Here is a 16878-nt window from a genome sequence, read left to right on the forward strand (position 1 = left end):
AATGCACGAGAAATGGTAACATGAAAGCATGTAGGAATAAAAGTTGGGGATATTCAGACATTACAAAAAAACTGAACAAAAAAGGTCTAATTTTCATACGAGTATTGCTAACTATAGTTATCGTGAAACGATTCAAACCAACACAAACAGAGCACAGCCCACACAAACATACACCACATGACATTGTATAACATATAATTATAGTTCATGCTAGCTCATGGATTTTCGATAAAATTTATCAAATTTATCTCCACAACAACAACAGTAAATGCACACACACAGATGTAGAGTGTTCGTTCATTCGTGGTCTAGTAATGGTGCAACACTGCAGGGAGAGAGAGAAACACATCATGTTAATCAAGTATACACTTGCTGAAACAACTTACTTGCTAGTTCTCAAGTTCTTGTAAAGCTCAATCTTTGATTCACCATAGCTACGGCCGGCAAACTCTTGATGACAGCCATCAGCCGCGACACGTTTCCTGTTTGTCCACATCGACAGTAACGAGTCTCCAGGTTTAGCGAGTGTGGGGAGTCCTCCGTCCACCAGTGGGTGTGGTCTGTGACCTTCCTGTGTCCTCGTGTTCCACTTATAGTCTGAGCCATTGACTGACCTTCCACCTCTATCGTTGGAGTGCCTATAATAGCAACAATCCATTATTAGAGTGTCTCGAAATATCTCCCCCCCCCTCGTCTCATAATGCATAATTATAAGCTACAGAGAGTCTGTCAGTACTGTATATAAACATTACTTGCATATTTGGGAGATAATAATTAGCAAGTTGATATAGCATTAATGTTAGAGGATCTACCCCCTAAGTCCCTAACCTAACAGCATTTCGTTCCATAACTAATTAGCAGGAATGTGCCACAACATTCATACACTCACTTTTCGACATCCCTCCAATTTGAAGAACTCTCAGCGGCTGTACTGCCATTCTCTGTGTGTGCGTGTGGGGGGCAATAGTGAAGGTCGTGTCTCACACTAACCCTACCTGTCTTGACGGGAGGTGTTTTCCTAGGCAGCTGCATGCTCGGACAGCGGGAGGTCATCTGAAGGAGGAACTCTAGCAAGTGACGATGCCTCTCAGAGTTGGAGCTGTACATATGTGCCAAGTCCTCTAGCTCCGACCACAGACTGCGATACTGTTCATCTCTGAAGGGGGGGGGAGATTAGTGTTCACCCTGTCATTATGTCATTATGTCACGAGTACGTTGCAATAATGCAACAGCTGGCAGGTCATGTGATAGAGTACCTCTTAACCCCTTTGTTCCTGCCACCAGTCGGTATTGACAGCGGCTCGTTGGCTTTCTCTTTCTCATAGAGCTGAGTGATCACCTGATAAGAAATGTGATGGAATAAATACAAAGGCATGGAACTTGAAATTAGTCACCTTAAAAAAGGGTCAGTTTTTATAAAGATTTGAGGTTTTGGTGTTTAGTTATCAAGAATGTCTACACCTAGGTTTCGGCCCATGGTAAACAGAGGTGACCTTTTGTTGAGGCATTTATTTGCACACAAACTGCTCATTTGGTAACCTGTACTTTATATCACAGTTGGCCGCTAATTTAATGGAGTGTCACATGTTTACTCACCTGTCTGCATTGCTCCAGCTGTGGGTCTGACATGGTCTCTTGTTTGATTAGAGCCGGTAGACAGTCCAGCTCCTATAGAGAGAAACAGTCAGTAAAAGCCTCTAATTAGAGCGGGGCCGGGGTAGCTAACCTGTGTGAGTGTGTAGATGAGTGTGTCTGCGTAGACCATGGGCCAGTGACGAGTGGCGTGTTCCAACTTGCTCAGAGCTGTGCAGGTGTGTGTGTGTGTGTGTGTGTGTGGGAGGGAATGTGCAGTCAAAACAACACACACTGCACTAGAAGGGAACTACCCCAGTCATACACATTTAAATCACCATGTAAACAATGTACATACCGTATATGCTCGATCAGAGGCCGCTCTTGTATAAAGGCCGCACTCAAATAGTAGCCTCCCTTGCTAGCAAAATGAAACATTTAGTAGCCGCTCTCAAATAGTAACCTCAGTGAACTTTGACTCTAGCATTTCTGCACGTGGCAGCCAAAAAAATTATTACTAGCAGCTAGCTACATGTACGTAGCTACAAGTAGCAGCTTGTTAGTGCTTCACAAAGACTTTCTCATGGCAGAGTTCAAGTTTATGCAGGTGAAAACAACTTTTGATGACAAACTAAATTATCTGGAGCTAATAAACGCCGCTCTTGAACAGTGGCCTCTCTTGAATTGTAGCCTCCTCTTCCAGCAAAATGAAACATTTAGTAGCCGCGGCTCCTGATCAAGCATATACGGTAAGTTATGTGCTTATACAATGTATACAAGCTAGTCCATTATAAACTACACAGCTGTACTCTCACCATACACTCAGTCAAAGCTTCGAAAATAAACACCTATAATCTTTTAGTTTTGAAATTGGACGTTCCTGTTATGGCATCCGAAAAATAGCTCCGAAAACAAGTCTGGTTTTAAAAAAACACGATGCTCTTTTTTCAGAAAATTTAAGAGTTGCATGGGCCAGAAAATAAATCGCTGATCCAAGCACACCATATATTGTATGTAGCACAGCTACTAAACACATTTTGTAACTGGATGTTTGTTATGGACACTCACCGATCTGCTCCGGGTAGACCTTGGGTATCTTTGTCCTGTCCACTGGAGTGGGGGCCAGTGAGTTCTCCTTGACCAACTCACTGAAGTCCTGCATGTGAGTCAAAACACGTGCAGCAATAATGGCTGTCTGTAATCCATGCAGCTATTATAGGACTGACACAACTATAAACTACTTAAAACTGATATGTGCATATTGCCATGACACTTACCGATATCCGATAGTCAGTGATGCGTCCCCCCCAACCCTCGCTGATTGAGGGGGGGTCATCAAGGTGGGGTCTCGTGGACGGTATACAGTGCAGGAAGATCACTCCTGGAGGGAGGGGCACATAATTATGTACACTTCAGTATTAGACATCCAATCTCAAGTCAAAAATTGGTATAGTACGTACCTCATGATAAAATGCACATATCGAAATGTACACACAATTTTCCATTACCCCCCCTCCCCCCAGAGGCTGGGGTGTGAGTACCTGAGTGGCTGGTGAGGACGTGGGAGATGATCTTGGTAGTGCTCTTCCTGGGTTGCTCTAGTAATACGGCTTTACCAGACAGCACAAAGTTGATCAGACAGATGGTGGGACGACTGGTTACCTGTGTGTGTGTGTGTGTGACAGGGTAGGGGGGTTGTGGGTGGAGTAACACAGCACTGATAGATATGTTCTGGCCCATACACAATCTATTTGTGGAAGGCTAAACACTGAACAGCTCTGAACAGCTAACATCGAGTGTCTGAGACCATGTAGCTCGTCAGAATTTGTGCTAATTGGATGGATTCCACTTTACCGATTTTCGTCACAGTTTCACGAGCACACTCCTGCAGCTGATACGACTCACGGAACTCATGATTATATATACACAATATAATTATTTGTGGAAAGCTATCAGTATATGTGCAGTTAAACAATTTTCCAGTGCGACAAAATAACAACAACGAGCAAAAATAAACATTTGCATTTGAAACCCGTATGTATAATTATGTATCAAGGTTCAGCTATTATTTCGCAACTAGTTCTGTGTGTTCAGCAGAGTTACCAATTTCCTGTTCAGCTTGTTCAGGGCCAACTAATTCCTTTTCGGCTTCTTCCTGTTCGGTTTCTTCTAAAGGAGGAACTGTCTCGCCATCTTGGGAGGGGCTGCTAAAATTACCGTTCGGCTGAGACGGTATGTTTAGAGTCTTCCTGATGTCTTGCATTGTTGCTTGGCCTTGGTCAGTCGTTTGGTGTGGTCGAGTATTCGAAACAAGCTCATCAGGCTTTGAGCTAATTGGAGATGTTCCATCTTTTCCGATCTTTTTTAAAATTTTACCAGCAGCTTGCTGTAGCCTATCCATTTTATTAGTGAGATCATGGAATTGAAAATCCTCTTTGTTGGAGTCAGCAACATCTTTCAATCCCCTCTTCTTTTCAATTACTTTCGAAACATCATCAGAGCTAGGCTTAATTGTATCAACGAATGATGCAGCACTCAATACGTCAACGCACAAACTGCTAACAGTGTTCAAAGCGTCTTGAAATATCTTCTCTTTCTTTTCCATCTCTTCTCGTGCTCTCTTCTGCTTTCTAACATCTAGGACTGCTGCTGCCTCATTAGTGTGTGCTAAGTATGTTTGGAAGAAGCTAAAGAAACCTGTAGCGAAAGCTGCCTGAGGTGATATAAGCGTCATGGCTCCTGCTTGGGCACTAGCACTACTAACCATACTAAATAGGGTTGTCAATCCTGTGTTGTTGTCTTTATCGACAATAGCCTTCTCATGTTTTTCCACAGCATCGATTGCCTTTTCTTTCGCTTCTTCATGTTGATCAGAGAAGTCTTTTTGGGCACTGGAAAGTTGGTCACTCATTTCTTTGATATATTTTCGAAATTCTTCAAAAGATTTATCACAATCTTTTAGGTAGTCGCTTAGGTAATCGATAAACTCTTTTAGCTTGTCTAAGATTTTTCTTTCTAATTGCTCCTTGATTTCAGTAAGGTGCTGCTCATTGGCAGCATACTTCGCCATCCAAAGACAATCTTCTAGATAGTTTTTGCCTACTTGAATAAATTCCTGAAATTCCTTCTGTAGAATGGCAAGCTTAACTTTTACTTCAGGATCTGAATCAGCTGTAATATCTTCAAGAATACTTTGCATATGCCTTTCAGCTTTTTCGACAGCATCCGACATTGAAGGTAGACCTTTAAACCGTTTCATTGCACCATCATAAACTTGTAAGCTGTCCTCATAAGGGACTACACAAAATTTGTTTTTGTCCATGTTCACACAAACTGATTCTATATGGGCTTATTCAAGTTATGAACAACAAACTCTACTAATCAATGAGTGGAAGTACTAAAGCAATGCTAGGTAAGCTTAATGACCAAGATTATAATGCATTATGTAATATAAGCCATGTTTATAATAGAACAAGCTATATAAGGATTAAACTATATTTGTAATTACTTTATTCATGTGGCACACGCCACTATTCCACCGTGGAGAGGGGAATGTTGGGAATATGTAAAGTCGCCTCTCATTTGACAAACAGTGACTCATCAGGAATGAATCATTAATTAAAATAAGGAACATCATCAATTAAGCTCAACAATAATGTGAATATTGTATATGCTTGATCAGGAGCCGCGGCTACTAAATGTTTCATTTTGCTGGAAGAGGAGGCTACAATTTAAGAGAGGCCATTGTTCAAGAGCGGCGTTTATTAGCTCCAGCTAATTCAACAACCTTTAGTTTGTCATCAAAAGTTCTTTTCACCTGCATAAACTTGAACTCTGCCATGAAAAAGTCTTTGTGAAGCACTAACAAGCTGCTACCTGTATCTAGTAGCTACGTACATGTAGCTAGCTGCTAGTTTTTGGCTGCCACGTGCAGAAATGCTAGAGTCAAAGTTCACTGAGTATGCAAGTAATTGGAGCAGCCTAGAAAGAAAGTCTTAGAGCACTACCAATATCATTGCATGGTGAGACTGGTTATACCTGTGTATATAGAGGAGTGGTGGGTGTTATGGGTAGAGCAAACATATATGCTGAGAATGGAGTGTCTGATCAGGACACAAGGTCGGGCATTAGATCAACGAGGATGAGCAATGTATTACCGGAGAGGGAGGTGTGTTCCTATAGTATCCCTAGTTTGTGCAATTAATTATTACATTTTATACAAACATTGAACATAATATATCAAGCTGAACGTGTAAAGAAGTATAGGCTATGGGATGGCTTACGTACGTCACTAGGGGTAACCCTATAGGCGGAGGTACACCTCTGCAGCTCTAGTGAAGATGACTTGGGAGTGGACCACTTCAACACAACATCCTTTGTTGAAGAGTCCTTCTTTGTGGAGGATATCACTGACAGTCCATAACCTGCATACACAAGAATGGTCATGAAAAGCATAGAAATTAACAAATAGGTTGAAATGGTATAATTATGAGTAACAGTGTCCCTATAAGCAAGGTTTAATTTTTCCCATGCAACTAGCCAAAGAGGGTATATTAACTCACAACAGCATGTGAATGCTATCAACTAGGTCATAAAGAATTTCATCTTCCCAAAAAGCCAAATTCAATGGCACAGCAGATGTATATTCATCATAATTATAGCACCTGCATGCACACTTACATAAAACCATGACACATATAATTGAATTCTGTCAACACTACGTCAAAGATTATCGAAAGATTCTTGTCAGAAGACTAAATTCAAAGACACAGCAAAATGTATTCATCCAATAATTGCACAATCATTATGACATGACTACATGCATGTGCATGTTGTACACTTGCAGGCGTCTCCCCTTAAGCCCAATGGAAGCAATACTTCACTCAGGAAATATATAGTGGACGAAATGGTGGGTGGAGCTTATTGCTACTGACAGTTGTGTGTACAGAAACCTTGCAATATTTATAGCGCTCAACTATGTGGAGTATACACATTTGTATTCTGAACTGTATTCATCATCTGTTACAATAAAGCAAAAACAGTGTGTCACTGAATAGTGTCACTGTGTGCATGACATTGTTGTGTGATTGATGTTAGTCAATCCATGTATACATATACGCGTGTTAGAGCCCATGGGTCTATGAGATGCATGGTTGAGCGTACCCCTATAAGGTTCTCCTGCTATCTGGACCCATGTACTGTCAACCCCTCTGACAGATATACTTATACAGGTATACTTATAATTATACAGTCAGATATTCGCCAACACTTTTAAACCTGCGGCCAGCGGGTTATTGGGGCGAGCCCTGAGGCTCGTCCCATAGTAGCCAGCAGTAAAGAGACTTGCAGTGTCGGTTCAACCTTGTTAGTGCTGCATTTTGTATGTAGCAATCATGCATGTAAACACTTTAACATTTGAATGACAAACTGATGCAGCTTAGCAGTCAAAGAGACCATCTGCTGGTAAAACTAAGGAAAGTTCCACAACAAGTAGAAACGGCGGATCAAAGAGAGCAGACGCTGCATGGCCACGCAAAGGAATTAGATCAGGCCCAGGGACCGTGGACAACAAGTACGAGGTAAGGATAAACGAGAGGAGAGGCACACTATCATAATTGGATCTACAAAGGCCATTGCTAAAGCTGTTGGGGGACTAGAAAGCTGCTCGTTATACAGAGTAGAGAGGTGGTCGCTCCTGAGAGGTTGCTTTACATTGAAGTCATTGTAGTTTCAATCCGGACCTGAGCTCTTGGCCGTTATATAGCGTGTGGTCGCTCTTTGGAGGTGGTGGTTCCACTGTATATCCATGCAATTGTTATCATCTACCCATGTACATCCATTTCAAACTGCAAATAATATTAGCTTATAGATTTAGAAAAACCTTGTAAGGTACGCGTTCAAATCTAACTGTAAGGCTGCTTGATTAGATCAAAAAGAGGGCTATCATTTGAAGGGGAAGCTGATCGATACTCGTGTGTGCACATATTAAAGTGGGAGGTTTGGAGGTCGTTCCCTAATTGTTTTCATGCTCTATGGCAGGCGAATGCGTATTTCTTGAACAAAAGCTTGATTCCATTGAGATTGGGCAAAATTGATTAAAAAAACAGCCAGCATTGCAAGATTATAATCTAGTGCCATCAAAATAATGGGCTGCAGCCCCCCCTGGTTCCTACGCCACTGTCTCATGATAGAGTATCACAAGTCAACCAGATTATGGTATTTATATGTTATTTTCACAAAACTGATAAATTAATTGACATATACGTAACACAGAGAAAGGGATAAACGTTCGTCAAATTAATTAATCTTCCTACGCCACTGTGGGGGACAGACAGATCAGACATACTTGACAGTTGTTTTTCTGCACAACAAGTTTTCATACAGAGGCCCAACTAGTTAGAAACCTGAAACCTGAAACCTGAAAAGTAGGACAAATTCCAATTACTGCTAACTATAGTGAGAGATTGAGTTCCTTGTAAATGCCAGCAATTGAGAAACGTATCCATGCATGTACTGTATACGTACACAGCATCAATACAGTAATATAATAACAGTGTAATTTTTAATGTATACTTGAAACGTTTCAATATCAGTAACGAGTTTGCTTAGATAATTAAGTGTACAGCTAAGTGCAGCAGCTAATGACAATGACACAAGAAGTTCGGAATTTCCTTGTGAGAGATATGTCAGAGTCTCCTACGTACATGAAACCGACTATACTACAAACTATGGAGTGGGAGCTTGAAGCTGCAAAGACAGAAATAGCCGGCCTACAAGTAACAGTCTCGGTGCTAACAGCAGAAAAGGACACACTAGAGCAGAAACTATCTGAAAAAGACGAAGAAAATGAAAAACTGAAGGCACAGTTTTTGGAAACAGGGGAAAAGTTACAAGAAGCAGCCACACTTAACCAAACTAGCGAGCAAGATCTTGAAGAGAAAATTGCTCTTTTAGAGTCTGAAGTTGAACATGGAGCAAAGGAACTTGTCGAAAGAATCGAGTATTTAGAGCAGCAGCTTAACGAAAATACTAAGCAGTTAACTATAGGAGAGGCTGCCCTTGCAGTCAAGGAGGAGGTTTTGGCGACACGGGAAACAGAGCTAGAAGAGAGAGAGAAAGAGACCGAACGAGTGAGAGATTTCTTTGCAGCCGGAAATGATGTCAACGGCCTGGTCCTAGATTTGCAAGGACGAATCAAGAAACAAGAAGAAGAGATACAGCTCAAGGAGAATCATATAATAACGATGAGAGTAAAACTTGAGAGATCGGAACAGGAAATGTTAGCCATCAAGCAGACACTCAGAAATCAACCCAAGAAAATGGAAAGCTTTCGAGCACCACCTATCCCAAGGCCTAGATCGGCCTCACGGCCTCAAATTTCTAAACAAAACAGCCTACCCTCCTATCAACACCAGTCAATCCAAGTACAACCACAACACCGTTGGAGCCTTCAGCCACAAATCGAAGAAGAGGATCGAATATACGACAAGCCTAGCCCGCCCGTCCCAGTGTACAGAAGGCTACCGTTCTCGCTAGATTGGGATACACCATTATACACAATTGATCACAGAAAGAAAATCGTCAATGGAGTATCAATATACAGTCAAAAAGAGAACAAATTGTACTTTAGCTCGATACTTCAACAGGAGATTCTGGCATACACAGAGAGTCAACAGTGGGAGACCCTACCCTCTTGCCCTCACAAGTACTTTGGTCTGGTTATGGTCGAGGACAACGTGACTACTATAGGAGGGAAAGTCCAGGAGAGAGCATCCCCTACAGGAGATGGCAATAGATCAAGCTACACTGATAAATTGTTGAGCTACGTCACGGCGGCATCAGGCGCGAGGGCAGGGCAATGGGTGGAACTGTTTCCACCAATGCCCTCAAAACGAGCCAGCCCTGCAGCTGTCTCGACTAGTAGATCGCTCATCGTAGCCGGTGGGGACAACGGACATCACTTGCGCACGGTTGAAGTTATGGACCTGACAGACAAGCAGTGGCACACAGCGTCGATTCTACCGAGGGCACTGAGTAACCCAAGCATGGTACTCTGTGAGACAACCAATCGAATATACCTCTCTGGCCAGGACAATCAAAATAGTCGAATGCAAGTTCTATTCAACTGCTCTATACACGAGCTTCTACGCACTATGGAACCTGTGACTGGACGAGAATACGAGGACGAACCGTTCTACGGGCCATCGAAACCGAAAATCATTCGAGTTTGGAACGAGCTACCTAGCACTCCGAACGATTCCTCCACTCTAGCTATCGTTGATAGTCACGTTATGGTTGCCGGGGGGATTGGCAAGAAAGGAGAAGCTTCGAACGAGATTTACTATTTGGATATGTCACACTGCAAGTGGGAGCACATAGCACAAATGCCCACAGCGCGTCACGGTGCTCTGGTAGGGTTCAATAGTTCGACTGAGAAGTTAGTTATAATTGGAGGTTTCAATAAAACTAGCATCATTAGTATGGTCAATGTAGCCAAATTCAGCTCATCATAGAAAACAGAACTTGCAACTGAATTTGAGCATTATTCGCACATGTACATGTATATGTAGGTCACACTATACAATCGTTATCTTTACGTGAATGTAATCAATTTCAAAGCAACTATCAATTTAGCACACAATCTAAAATGTTATGTTTTACTGTCACAACAACAAAACTAATTATCAAAATTATTCGGACAGTACTTTATTGATCAAACGCCGGGGTATTTATTTCCTAACCGAGGTTTCAAGGTGCGGCGTTTCATTGAGACCAGGCGCTAATTCAGATCTGCAATTAATCGATGAAATACTTTTACACTATACATAGTGCTAGACCAAGTGAAAATCCCTTTGAGAAATCAGAATAAATTTTGACACTTTATGCTATATCAAAGTTTTGCGATCAGGCAAGGATTGCGATTTCATATGTAGTACTGGTACAGGTATTTAAATCTGCAAAGGACTGGCAAAGTTCGCAACATTTTTGGCGCTAGCAAGTAATTAATACATTGTACATGTACGGTACATTGGCTGTACGTATCCTTCGTCATACTCACTGGATCTAAGTGTGTCCCTGTGAGCCTCGGCAAGGTGGATCAGCTGCACATCGTAGTTGGCCGAGTTACCGCCACTCTGCTCTTCCTAGGGGGAGGAGGCAACAAACAAAGTATGAATGTGTCTCACAGTAGCGTACAGTGCACAGTGTCACTATAGTACTGTATTGGTGCAGTGGGTGTAGTCGAAGTTGAAAGCTCTACTGTGCACATATACAATCGTCATGTAATTAGGGCGTTTAATTAAAGTACACACATTAATTTTATGCTAAATTAAATTAGTGCACACACTACACACTGTACTGTGTACGCACATACACACTGTACCAGCACATGCACACTATAATTATGGTTTGGGGATTCTTTCAGCTACCATAACTTGAATTCCGTGGATCCAATTTGAACGATTTTATGATTTTCTGAAAGCTTAGAAAAAGACCTTTCAAATGGTGTCATCAAAAGTCATATCTGAGAGATAATAGTATTTGCCAATTTGGCCATACCATGAATTATAGCCCAAGGTCCAAAGCCGAAAAATGATAAATTAGGGCCCCAACAAAATTTTGGATTCAAACACATCATTTGAAAGGTTTTTTTCTAAGCTTTCAGAAAATGATAAAATTTTTGACATTGGATCAACGGTACTAAATTTATGGCTGTTGAAAGATGTTCAACAAACTGTACCTACTACTACATTGTAGGCCAACTATTACACAGGTAACACTAGGCTCACCTTCATAGGTATCCCAGTGACAATGGTGGTCTTAAGGTTGAAGTGGACCTTGACCAGATGAAGACATTTCTCGAGAAGGAGTTTGGCAGGGAAGGAGTAGATTGCTGAAGACACTTGGGGTGAGATCTGAGGGTGGGATTGTGGAGTGTTTAGGAGTTTGTAGCCATTTTATGGGCTACAGAGCAGCAACACACCCACGTACACGCTCAATAAGCTTGTAACAAAAATACAACCAATTCTGACTACTGTACTTTTCTAGAGATCACATTTTATTAACTTAATATACAGTGTACACATGCAGACATGACTTCCATCATATCCACATATTGTGCATGTACATATAACTATTACAATGTATGCTGGTAGAGTGACAGTGTTCAGGTACTATGGCAACCACCTGTACTGCCAAGTAGTCCAGCACTTTATCTAGCATGTCGTTGGAAATGAACTTGTAACAGGACTACAAGACACCTCGTTAAAACATGCAACATTTACGTACAAAATCACACATAAAATATTCTAGTGCCATAGCGTAACCATGCCTGATGATGTCACCTGTGTGAGTGGAGAGTCCTTGATGTCCGTCTGTAGAGTGGAGGGAGGGGAGTGGACGTTAATGAGGGTCAGCTGACAATGGTCGATGAGGAGGCGTGCTACATCGTGTTTGCTCTTGATGTCCTGGTTCTCTGCCTTCACCATGCTCACTATCACCTTCTCCATCTCCCGCACGTCAGCCTCACTGTAAGGGAGGGTGGGGCCCGGGTATGTGGCGTACTCGAAATGTGTGGTATATACTGCCTGGTACTACATGCTTGCAGTATGTAAAGGCCTTGTGTCCACAGGGGCAAGTGCAGAGGTTACTTTTTGTTTGGAATCAAAATTACTCTTACCAAGGGCAACCATTATTAGTAAATATGCACCAAAGTTACATACTTCTTGAGTGAGCATATGAATATGATCCGTCCCCGGTTAGTGGGAGGGGCCATCCCTGGGCAGGAAGTGACGGCATACTGGGTAGCAGTGAGTTGGGCCAGACAGCGTACAGCGTACTGTAACCCTTGGAGACAGGGGTTCATGTGACCACGACCAACAGGGGCTCCTTGTGCAGGCAGGAAGGAGGGGACACCAAATTTCTGAAAACCATTTTGCACCTGAAAAATCACATTATCTTTGATCTCACCATACCAACCATGTGATGGAGGTACCTTTAATATTAAAGAGTTACATGATAAGTATGTACTTAGGTAGGAAATAAAAAAAACTAGTATATACATGCAGTGACTAATGTTTTGTTCCTAAACGCTTTACCAATGTACATTAAACCCTTGCATGAATGTACAGCTGCTACAGTAGTGACGGACACTCCCTCAGGGCATTCTTGTGAACGTACCTTTACGATCTCCTGGTCCTCGTCTCTCCACGAGTTAACGGGCTGGCATTTTGCCTCGTCTACGGCCGCTACACACATCTGGCACTGATCAGGGAACAAATCGAACACTATCCTACAGTACTCCAGCACGGCCTCCACACTGCAACTCCATATTGTCTTGGTGACAGTCTTGGAAGCTGAGCTCTTAGACCCTCTGCTCGCACCTGTCACCTCAAATGTGATGCCCTGCCCGCACTCGCAACTGGAGAGACTATTGGCAGCTAGCACTATCACCGTCTTCTCCATTGTATATCACTAGCTACTGTGCAGACATGCTTCTTTGTATAAGTGCACGTAGGTGGAGTCGTGGTGGGGTTAGCTGGCTAATAGTCTATCCAGCTGTGATAATAATTATGACAACCACATTGAGAACACACCACATAAAAGAAGACACTCAATAACAAACAAATTAGAGAAAGAAAGTGAATTGCGTATAATTAATAAGAGTGTTGTCCAGTTCAGGCTCTTAGGGGCTGATGATCCCGAGATAGTCGTCCATGATTGACCCGACAGCAAACTGCATTGTGAGGGTAGTCTCATTATATATACACACGGTTGAGCGCACAGACTACATCACTTACGATATCATTAGCGTCCACTCGAGTACCCACCACCCTCAGTCGAATAGTGTCATCCTCCTGGATCACAGCGTCCTGTACAGAAACAAACCACAACCATTACAAGTGGTTTCTTGATAATTAAGCGGTGCATTTAATACACAAGAAATTCCCAGCTTATAATTATTAGCGACCACCCTAGCTTGGGTATAGACTAACAGTGGCTGTCATAAAGAGGTTACCTACTAACACAGGTTCAAACACATGCTATGAAGATGTTGGACTCCATTAACATGACCGTGTATTGTAATAGAGGTTAAGGTGACCATAATACCAAGCTTAGTTAACACATGCACTAATCACACACAGCTGACTTTGCTAGAATGAGATGCTGTAATGGACAACTCACTGAGTCTTCAGTTCTGTAGCAGGGAGGTGTGGTAGTGGGGTCAAAGTCCATATCAGGGGGAATAGACTGGACAAGAATACATAATGCATAAATTATGGTTTGTAGCTCAAAATAATTTATCTTTAGGGCATAATAATTATATGAAGGTTGATAATGTGTAAGGTACAGTCATGTAAGATAGACAAAGGTACCTTCTACAGCTTGCATTACAACTCACATGTCTAGATACGAAGCAGGAGAGAGGTCCTATTTGAGTGAACAACCCCACCTTGTTGACCTGGGTCACTATGGCGTCCAGAATCTCACCCTTGAAAGGCCGAAACACTATAGCCTGGGGCAAGAGCAACATTATTGAGCGTGCTCCATTAAGACCGGGACAAGTGGATTATACCACACTAATACATGTACATACGTAGTACTTCATCTCCTAATGGTATACCCTATACTTGACGGGATAGAGAGCCAATCCACGGCCAGTTTGAAGAGCACCTGCTCCTATATTATCAATGGTCGTCACTGCAATCACAAACCCATACCTGCAAGGCAAACACACGGTTACCAAACATACACACACAGAGTGGCGCGGCTGTCATCAGTTACACACACACACACACACACACACACACACACACACACACACACACACACACACACACACACACACACACACACACACACACACACACACACACACACACACACACACACACACACACACACACACACACACACACACACACACACACACACACACACACACACACACACACACACACACACACACACACACACACACACACACACACACACACACACACACACACACACACACACACACACACACACACACACACACACACACACACACACACACACACACACACACACACACACACACACACACACACACACACACACACACACACACACACACACACACACACACACACACACACACACACACACACACACACACACACACACACACACACACACACACACACACACACACACACACACACACACACACACACACACACACACACACACACACACACACACACACACACACACACACACACACACACACACACACACACACACACACACACACACACACACACACACACACACACACACACACACACACACACACACACACACACACACAAGAGGTCCTTACTTGCCAGTGCAGGTGCCCTCCACCTCTGTAAACAGCTTCTTCTTGACCGTGTCCAGGAGATTGGGCCCAAAGTAACGAGGATGGAGCAAAATCTCATGCTCTAGAGGAATCTACAGTAAGTGTATACTAGTACAGTATAAAAAAAGTGTCAGAATTCAAAACAAAACTTTTTATGAATGCAACGTACATGAAAGAACATTTCCCTCTTATCTGAAGATAGCTGGAGCAGCACTGAGAGGCGTAGAGAGAGAGAGAGAGAGGCGTAGAGACACAGTAGTTCAAGGAGACAGGAGTGAAGTGATGATGGGCATGATTTGGAAAGAGAGGAGGGGCTGTGGTTGCTGCCTAGCTACTAAAGTCTCTGCAATGGCCACTGGGGACACCAACAAGGAGCTAGACTCTCTCGTAGCAGAGGTAACTTGATAGAGGTGCTATATTACACTGCATGAACTATTCTTTCATTCTCCCCACAGTATTTGGAGTCTCGAGGACTTAAGAAAACAGTATCAACATTTTATAGTGAGAGCAAGGAGAGTAGAGAATCTACAAGCTCATCAGATCTGCAGGTAGGAGCTAGATACACGTAACGAACCTAATAATGTAATCCCCTTCCCTCTCTCGCACAGTCCGAGTTTGTGGTTGCTTTTGAGTGTGGTGAGCGGCAGGTGTTCTTCCAGTTGTGGGCGGAGCATGTGCCAGCGAGACTGAGAGATGGGGACCCCACAGCACAGCACCTAGAGTGCAGTGTCAGCGCTTATTTTGCCGTCTACCCCCTTAGGACAGGGGTGAGCTAGTTCTAGCTCTGTTCATTGTATTCTATCAATTTTACGTACATACATTTGTAGTTTATTGCATAAACATACGTACGTACAAGTGTACACAATTTCATACACAAACACTGTACACCTCCACACAAGCACACACACACACACACACCAGCCTCCCCCTCCACACACCACACACAACAGTATGCCCTCCCAGTATGCCCTCCACACACAAACACACAGACTGGTAACAGGGAGGAAGCAATGGCGGCGTTCAGGACCTACCTTGAGAACAGAGGGAGCCAGTTGTCACAGAACACGGAGTTAGCCTCTCTGTTTGCTCTACCCTACGTCCCCAACCCCTCAAACCACCCCTCATTCAAAAAACTCTTCTTGGTAAGTTAATTTTTTTGCTTTTACTTTCATAACACATGCACACTACATGTAGGTATTATTATTTTGTTGGTGCACATTTTTGTATGGACTGCCCGATTAATTTATCTTTAATATTCGTAATGTTAATATGTAGAACTTATTGCGGTAGATTAATTTCGTAGTTTTAATTTTCGTATTCATGATGCTCTAAAATACGAAAATAACCGTCTACACTGCACCTCTGTACATGTTACTGCTGTGTTGCAATATTACACACACTGTTTCTCAAAGGAATCATGGACAGTCGAGTTGAAGGCTCGTGTCATTCAGTTTCTGGAACTGGTTTTCCCAAATTCATCAACAAACAAGCCCAATCTGGTCAAACTATACCTGAAAGTATCCTCACACAGATTTCAATGTAACTACAGTAACCACGTACCATATACGCTATACGTACTAAACAGGAGTACATGCACTCCTTGTACAATGTACATGTACTAAAAAATAACGCATTTTACTTGGTATTTATACCTATACTGGTACTGTACGTACATTATACATGTTTGTATCCAATCAGTAACTTGCTTAGATCCCTTTAAATAGCGTTTTTGCACACATTATAATAATTTAAAATAGAATTCTAATAAGTCCATTATCCTTGACCCGTTGTTGTCAGAGCCAGCGTGACGGTGGTGTGATGGTGCAGGAGGACTGTGTGAGCAAGCTGGCAGAGATGCAGAACTCTTATCACACTCTAGTGGGTATCTCCATGGAGCTGGTCAGCGCTCTAGAGTCAGCCAT

The 16878-nt window shown here is 42.6% G+C and overlaps 5 protein-coding genes across 6 annotated transcripts in view; 2 read left to right on the plus strand and 3 right to left on the minus strand.

The window, feature by feature from the left end:
• Positions 1 to 29: 29 nt before the first annotated feature.
• LOC135333973 (integrator complex subunit 13-like) lies at positions 30 to 13097 on the minus strand. Its single transcript, XM_064529007.1, has 16 exons — positions 12751 to 13097; positions 12294 to 12511; positions 11916 to 12099; positions 11361 to 11486; positions 10631 to 10715; positions 5860 to 5996; positions 3114 to 3234; positions 2850 to 2953; positions 2641 to 2728; positions 1727 to 1803; positions 1597 to 1668; positions 1257 to 1339; positions 996 to 1156; positions 890 to 941; positions 387 to 638; positions 30 to 325 (listed from the first exon to the last, which is right to left on the minus strand). The coding sequence occupies exons 1-16, from the start codon at positions 13033 to 13035 to the stop codon at positions 298 to 300; spliced, it is 2073 nt and encodes a 690-aa protein (XP_064385077.1). The 5' UTR covers positions 13036 to 13097; the 3' UTR covers positions 30 to 297.
• LOC135333981 (uncharacterized) lies at positions 3548 to 5798 on the minus strand. Its single transcript, XM_064529016.1, has one exon. It carries the CDS (start codon positions 4892 to 4894, stop codon positions 3638 to 3640), a length of 1257 nt encoding a protein of 418 aa, XP_064385086.1. The 5' UTR covers positions 4895 to 5798; the 3' UTR covers positions 3548 to 3637.
• LOC135333976 (uncharacterized) lies at positions 8087 to 10265 on the plus strand. Its single transcript, XM_064529010.1, has one exon. It carries the CDS (start codon positions 8214 to 8216, stop codon positions 10083 to 10085), a length of 1872 nt encoding a protein of 623 aa, XP_064385080.1. The 5' UTR covers positions 8087 to 8213; the 3' UTR covers positions 10086 to 10265.
• A 57-nt stretch (positions 13098 to 13154) lies between the features above and the next one.
• Positions 13155 to 15259, minus strand: LOC135333998 (DNA-directed RNA polymerase II subunit RPB7). The gene is made up of 7 exons (XM_064529034.1): positions 15126 to 15259; positions 14939 to 15048; positions 14195 to 14291; positions 13973 to 14086; positions 13756 to 13821; positions 13371 to 13442; positions 13155 to 13306 (listed from the first exon to the last, which is right to left on the minus strand). Exons 1-7 carry the CDS (start codon positions 15135 to 15137, stop codon positions 13256 to 13258), a joined length of 522 nt encoding a protein of 173 aa, XP_064385104.1. The 5' UTR covers positions 15138 to 15259; the 3' UTR covers positions 13155 to 13255.
• LOC135333974 (lisH domain-containing protein ARMC9-like) overlaps positions 15216 to 16878 on the plus strand; it is a 5879-nt gene continuing 4216 nt past the window's right edge. For both annotated transcript variants that reach the window (XM_064529009.1, XM_064529008.1), the window contains exons 1-6: positions 15216 to 15352; positions 15412 to 15504; positions 15565 to 15723; positions 15946 to 16098; positions 16369 to 16473; positions 16754 to 16878. The exon at positions 16754 to 16878 is cut by the window's right edge and continues 13 nt beyond it. In XM_064529009.1, coding sequence (XP_064385079.1) covers positions 15239 to 15352; positions 15412 to 15504; positions 15565 to 15723; positions 15946 to 16098; positions 16369 to 16473; positions 16754 to 16878 — 749 coding nt within the window. In that variant the 5' untranslated portion in view covers positions 15216 to 15238. The remainder of the gene's footprint in view (positions 15353 to 15411; positions 15505 to 15564; positions 15724 to 15945; positions 16099 to 16368; positions 16474 to 16753) is intronic.

This window comes from Halichondria panicea, chromosome 3 (genome assembly GCF_963675165.1).
Source record: "Halichondria panicea chromosome 3, odHalPani1.1, whole genome shotgun sequence".
Classification (NCBI taxonomy): Eukaryota; Metazoa; Porifera; class Demospongiae; order Suberitida; family Halichondriidae; genus Halichondria; species Halichondria panicea.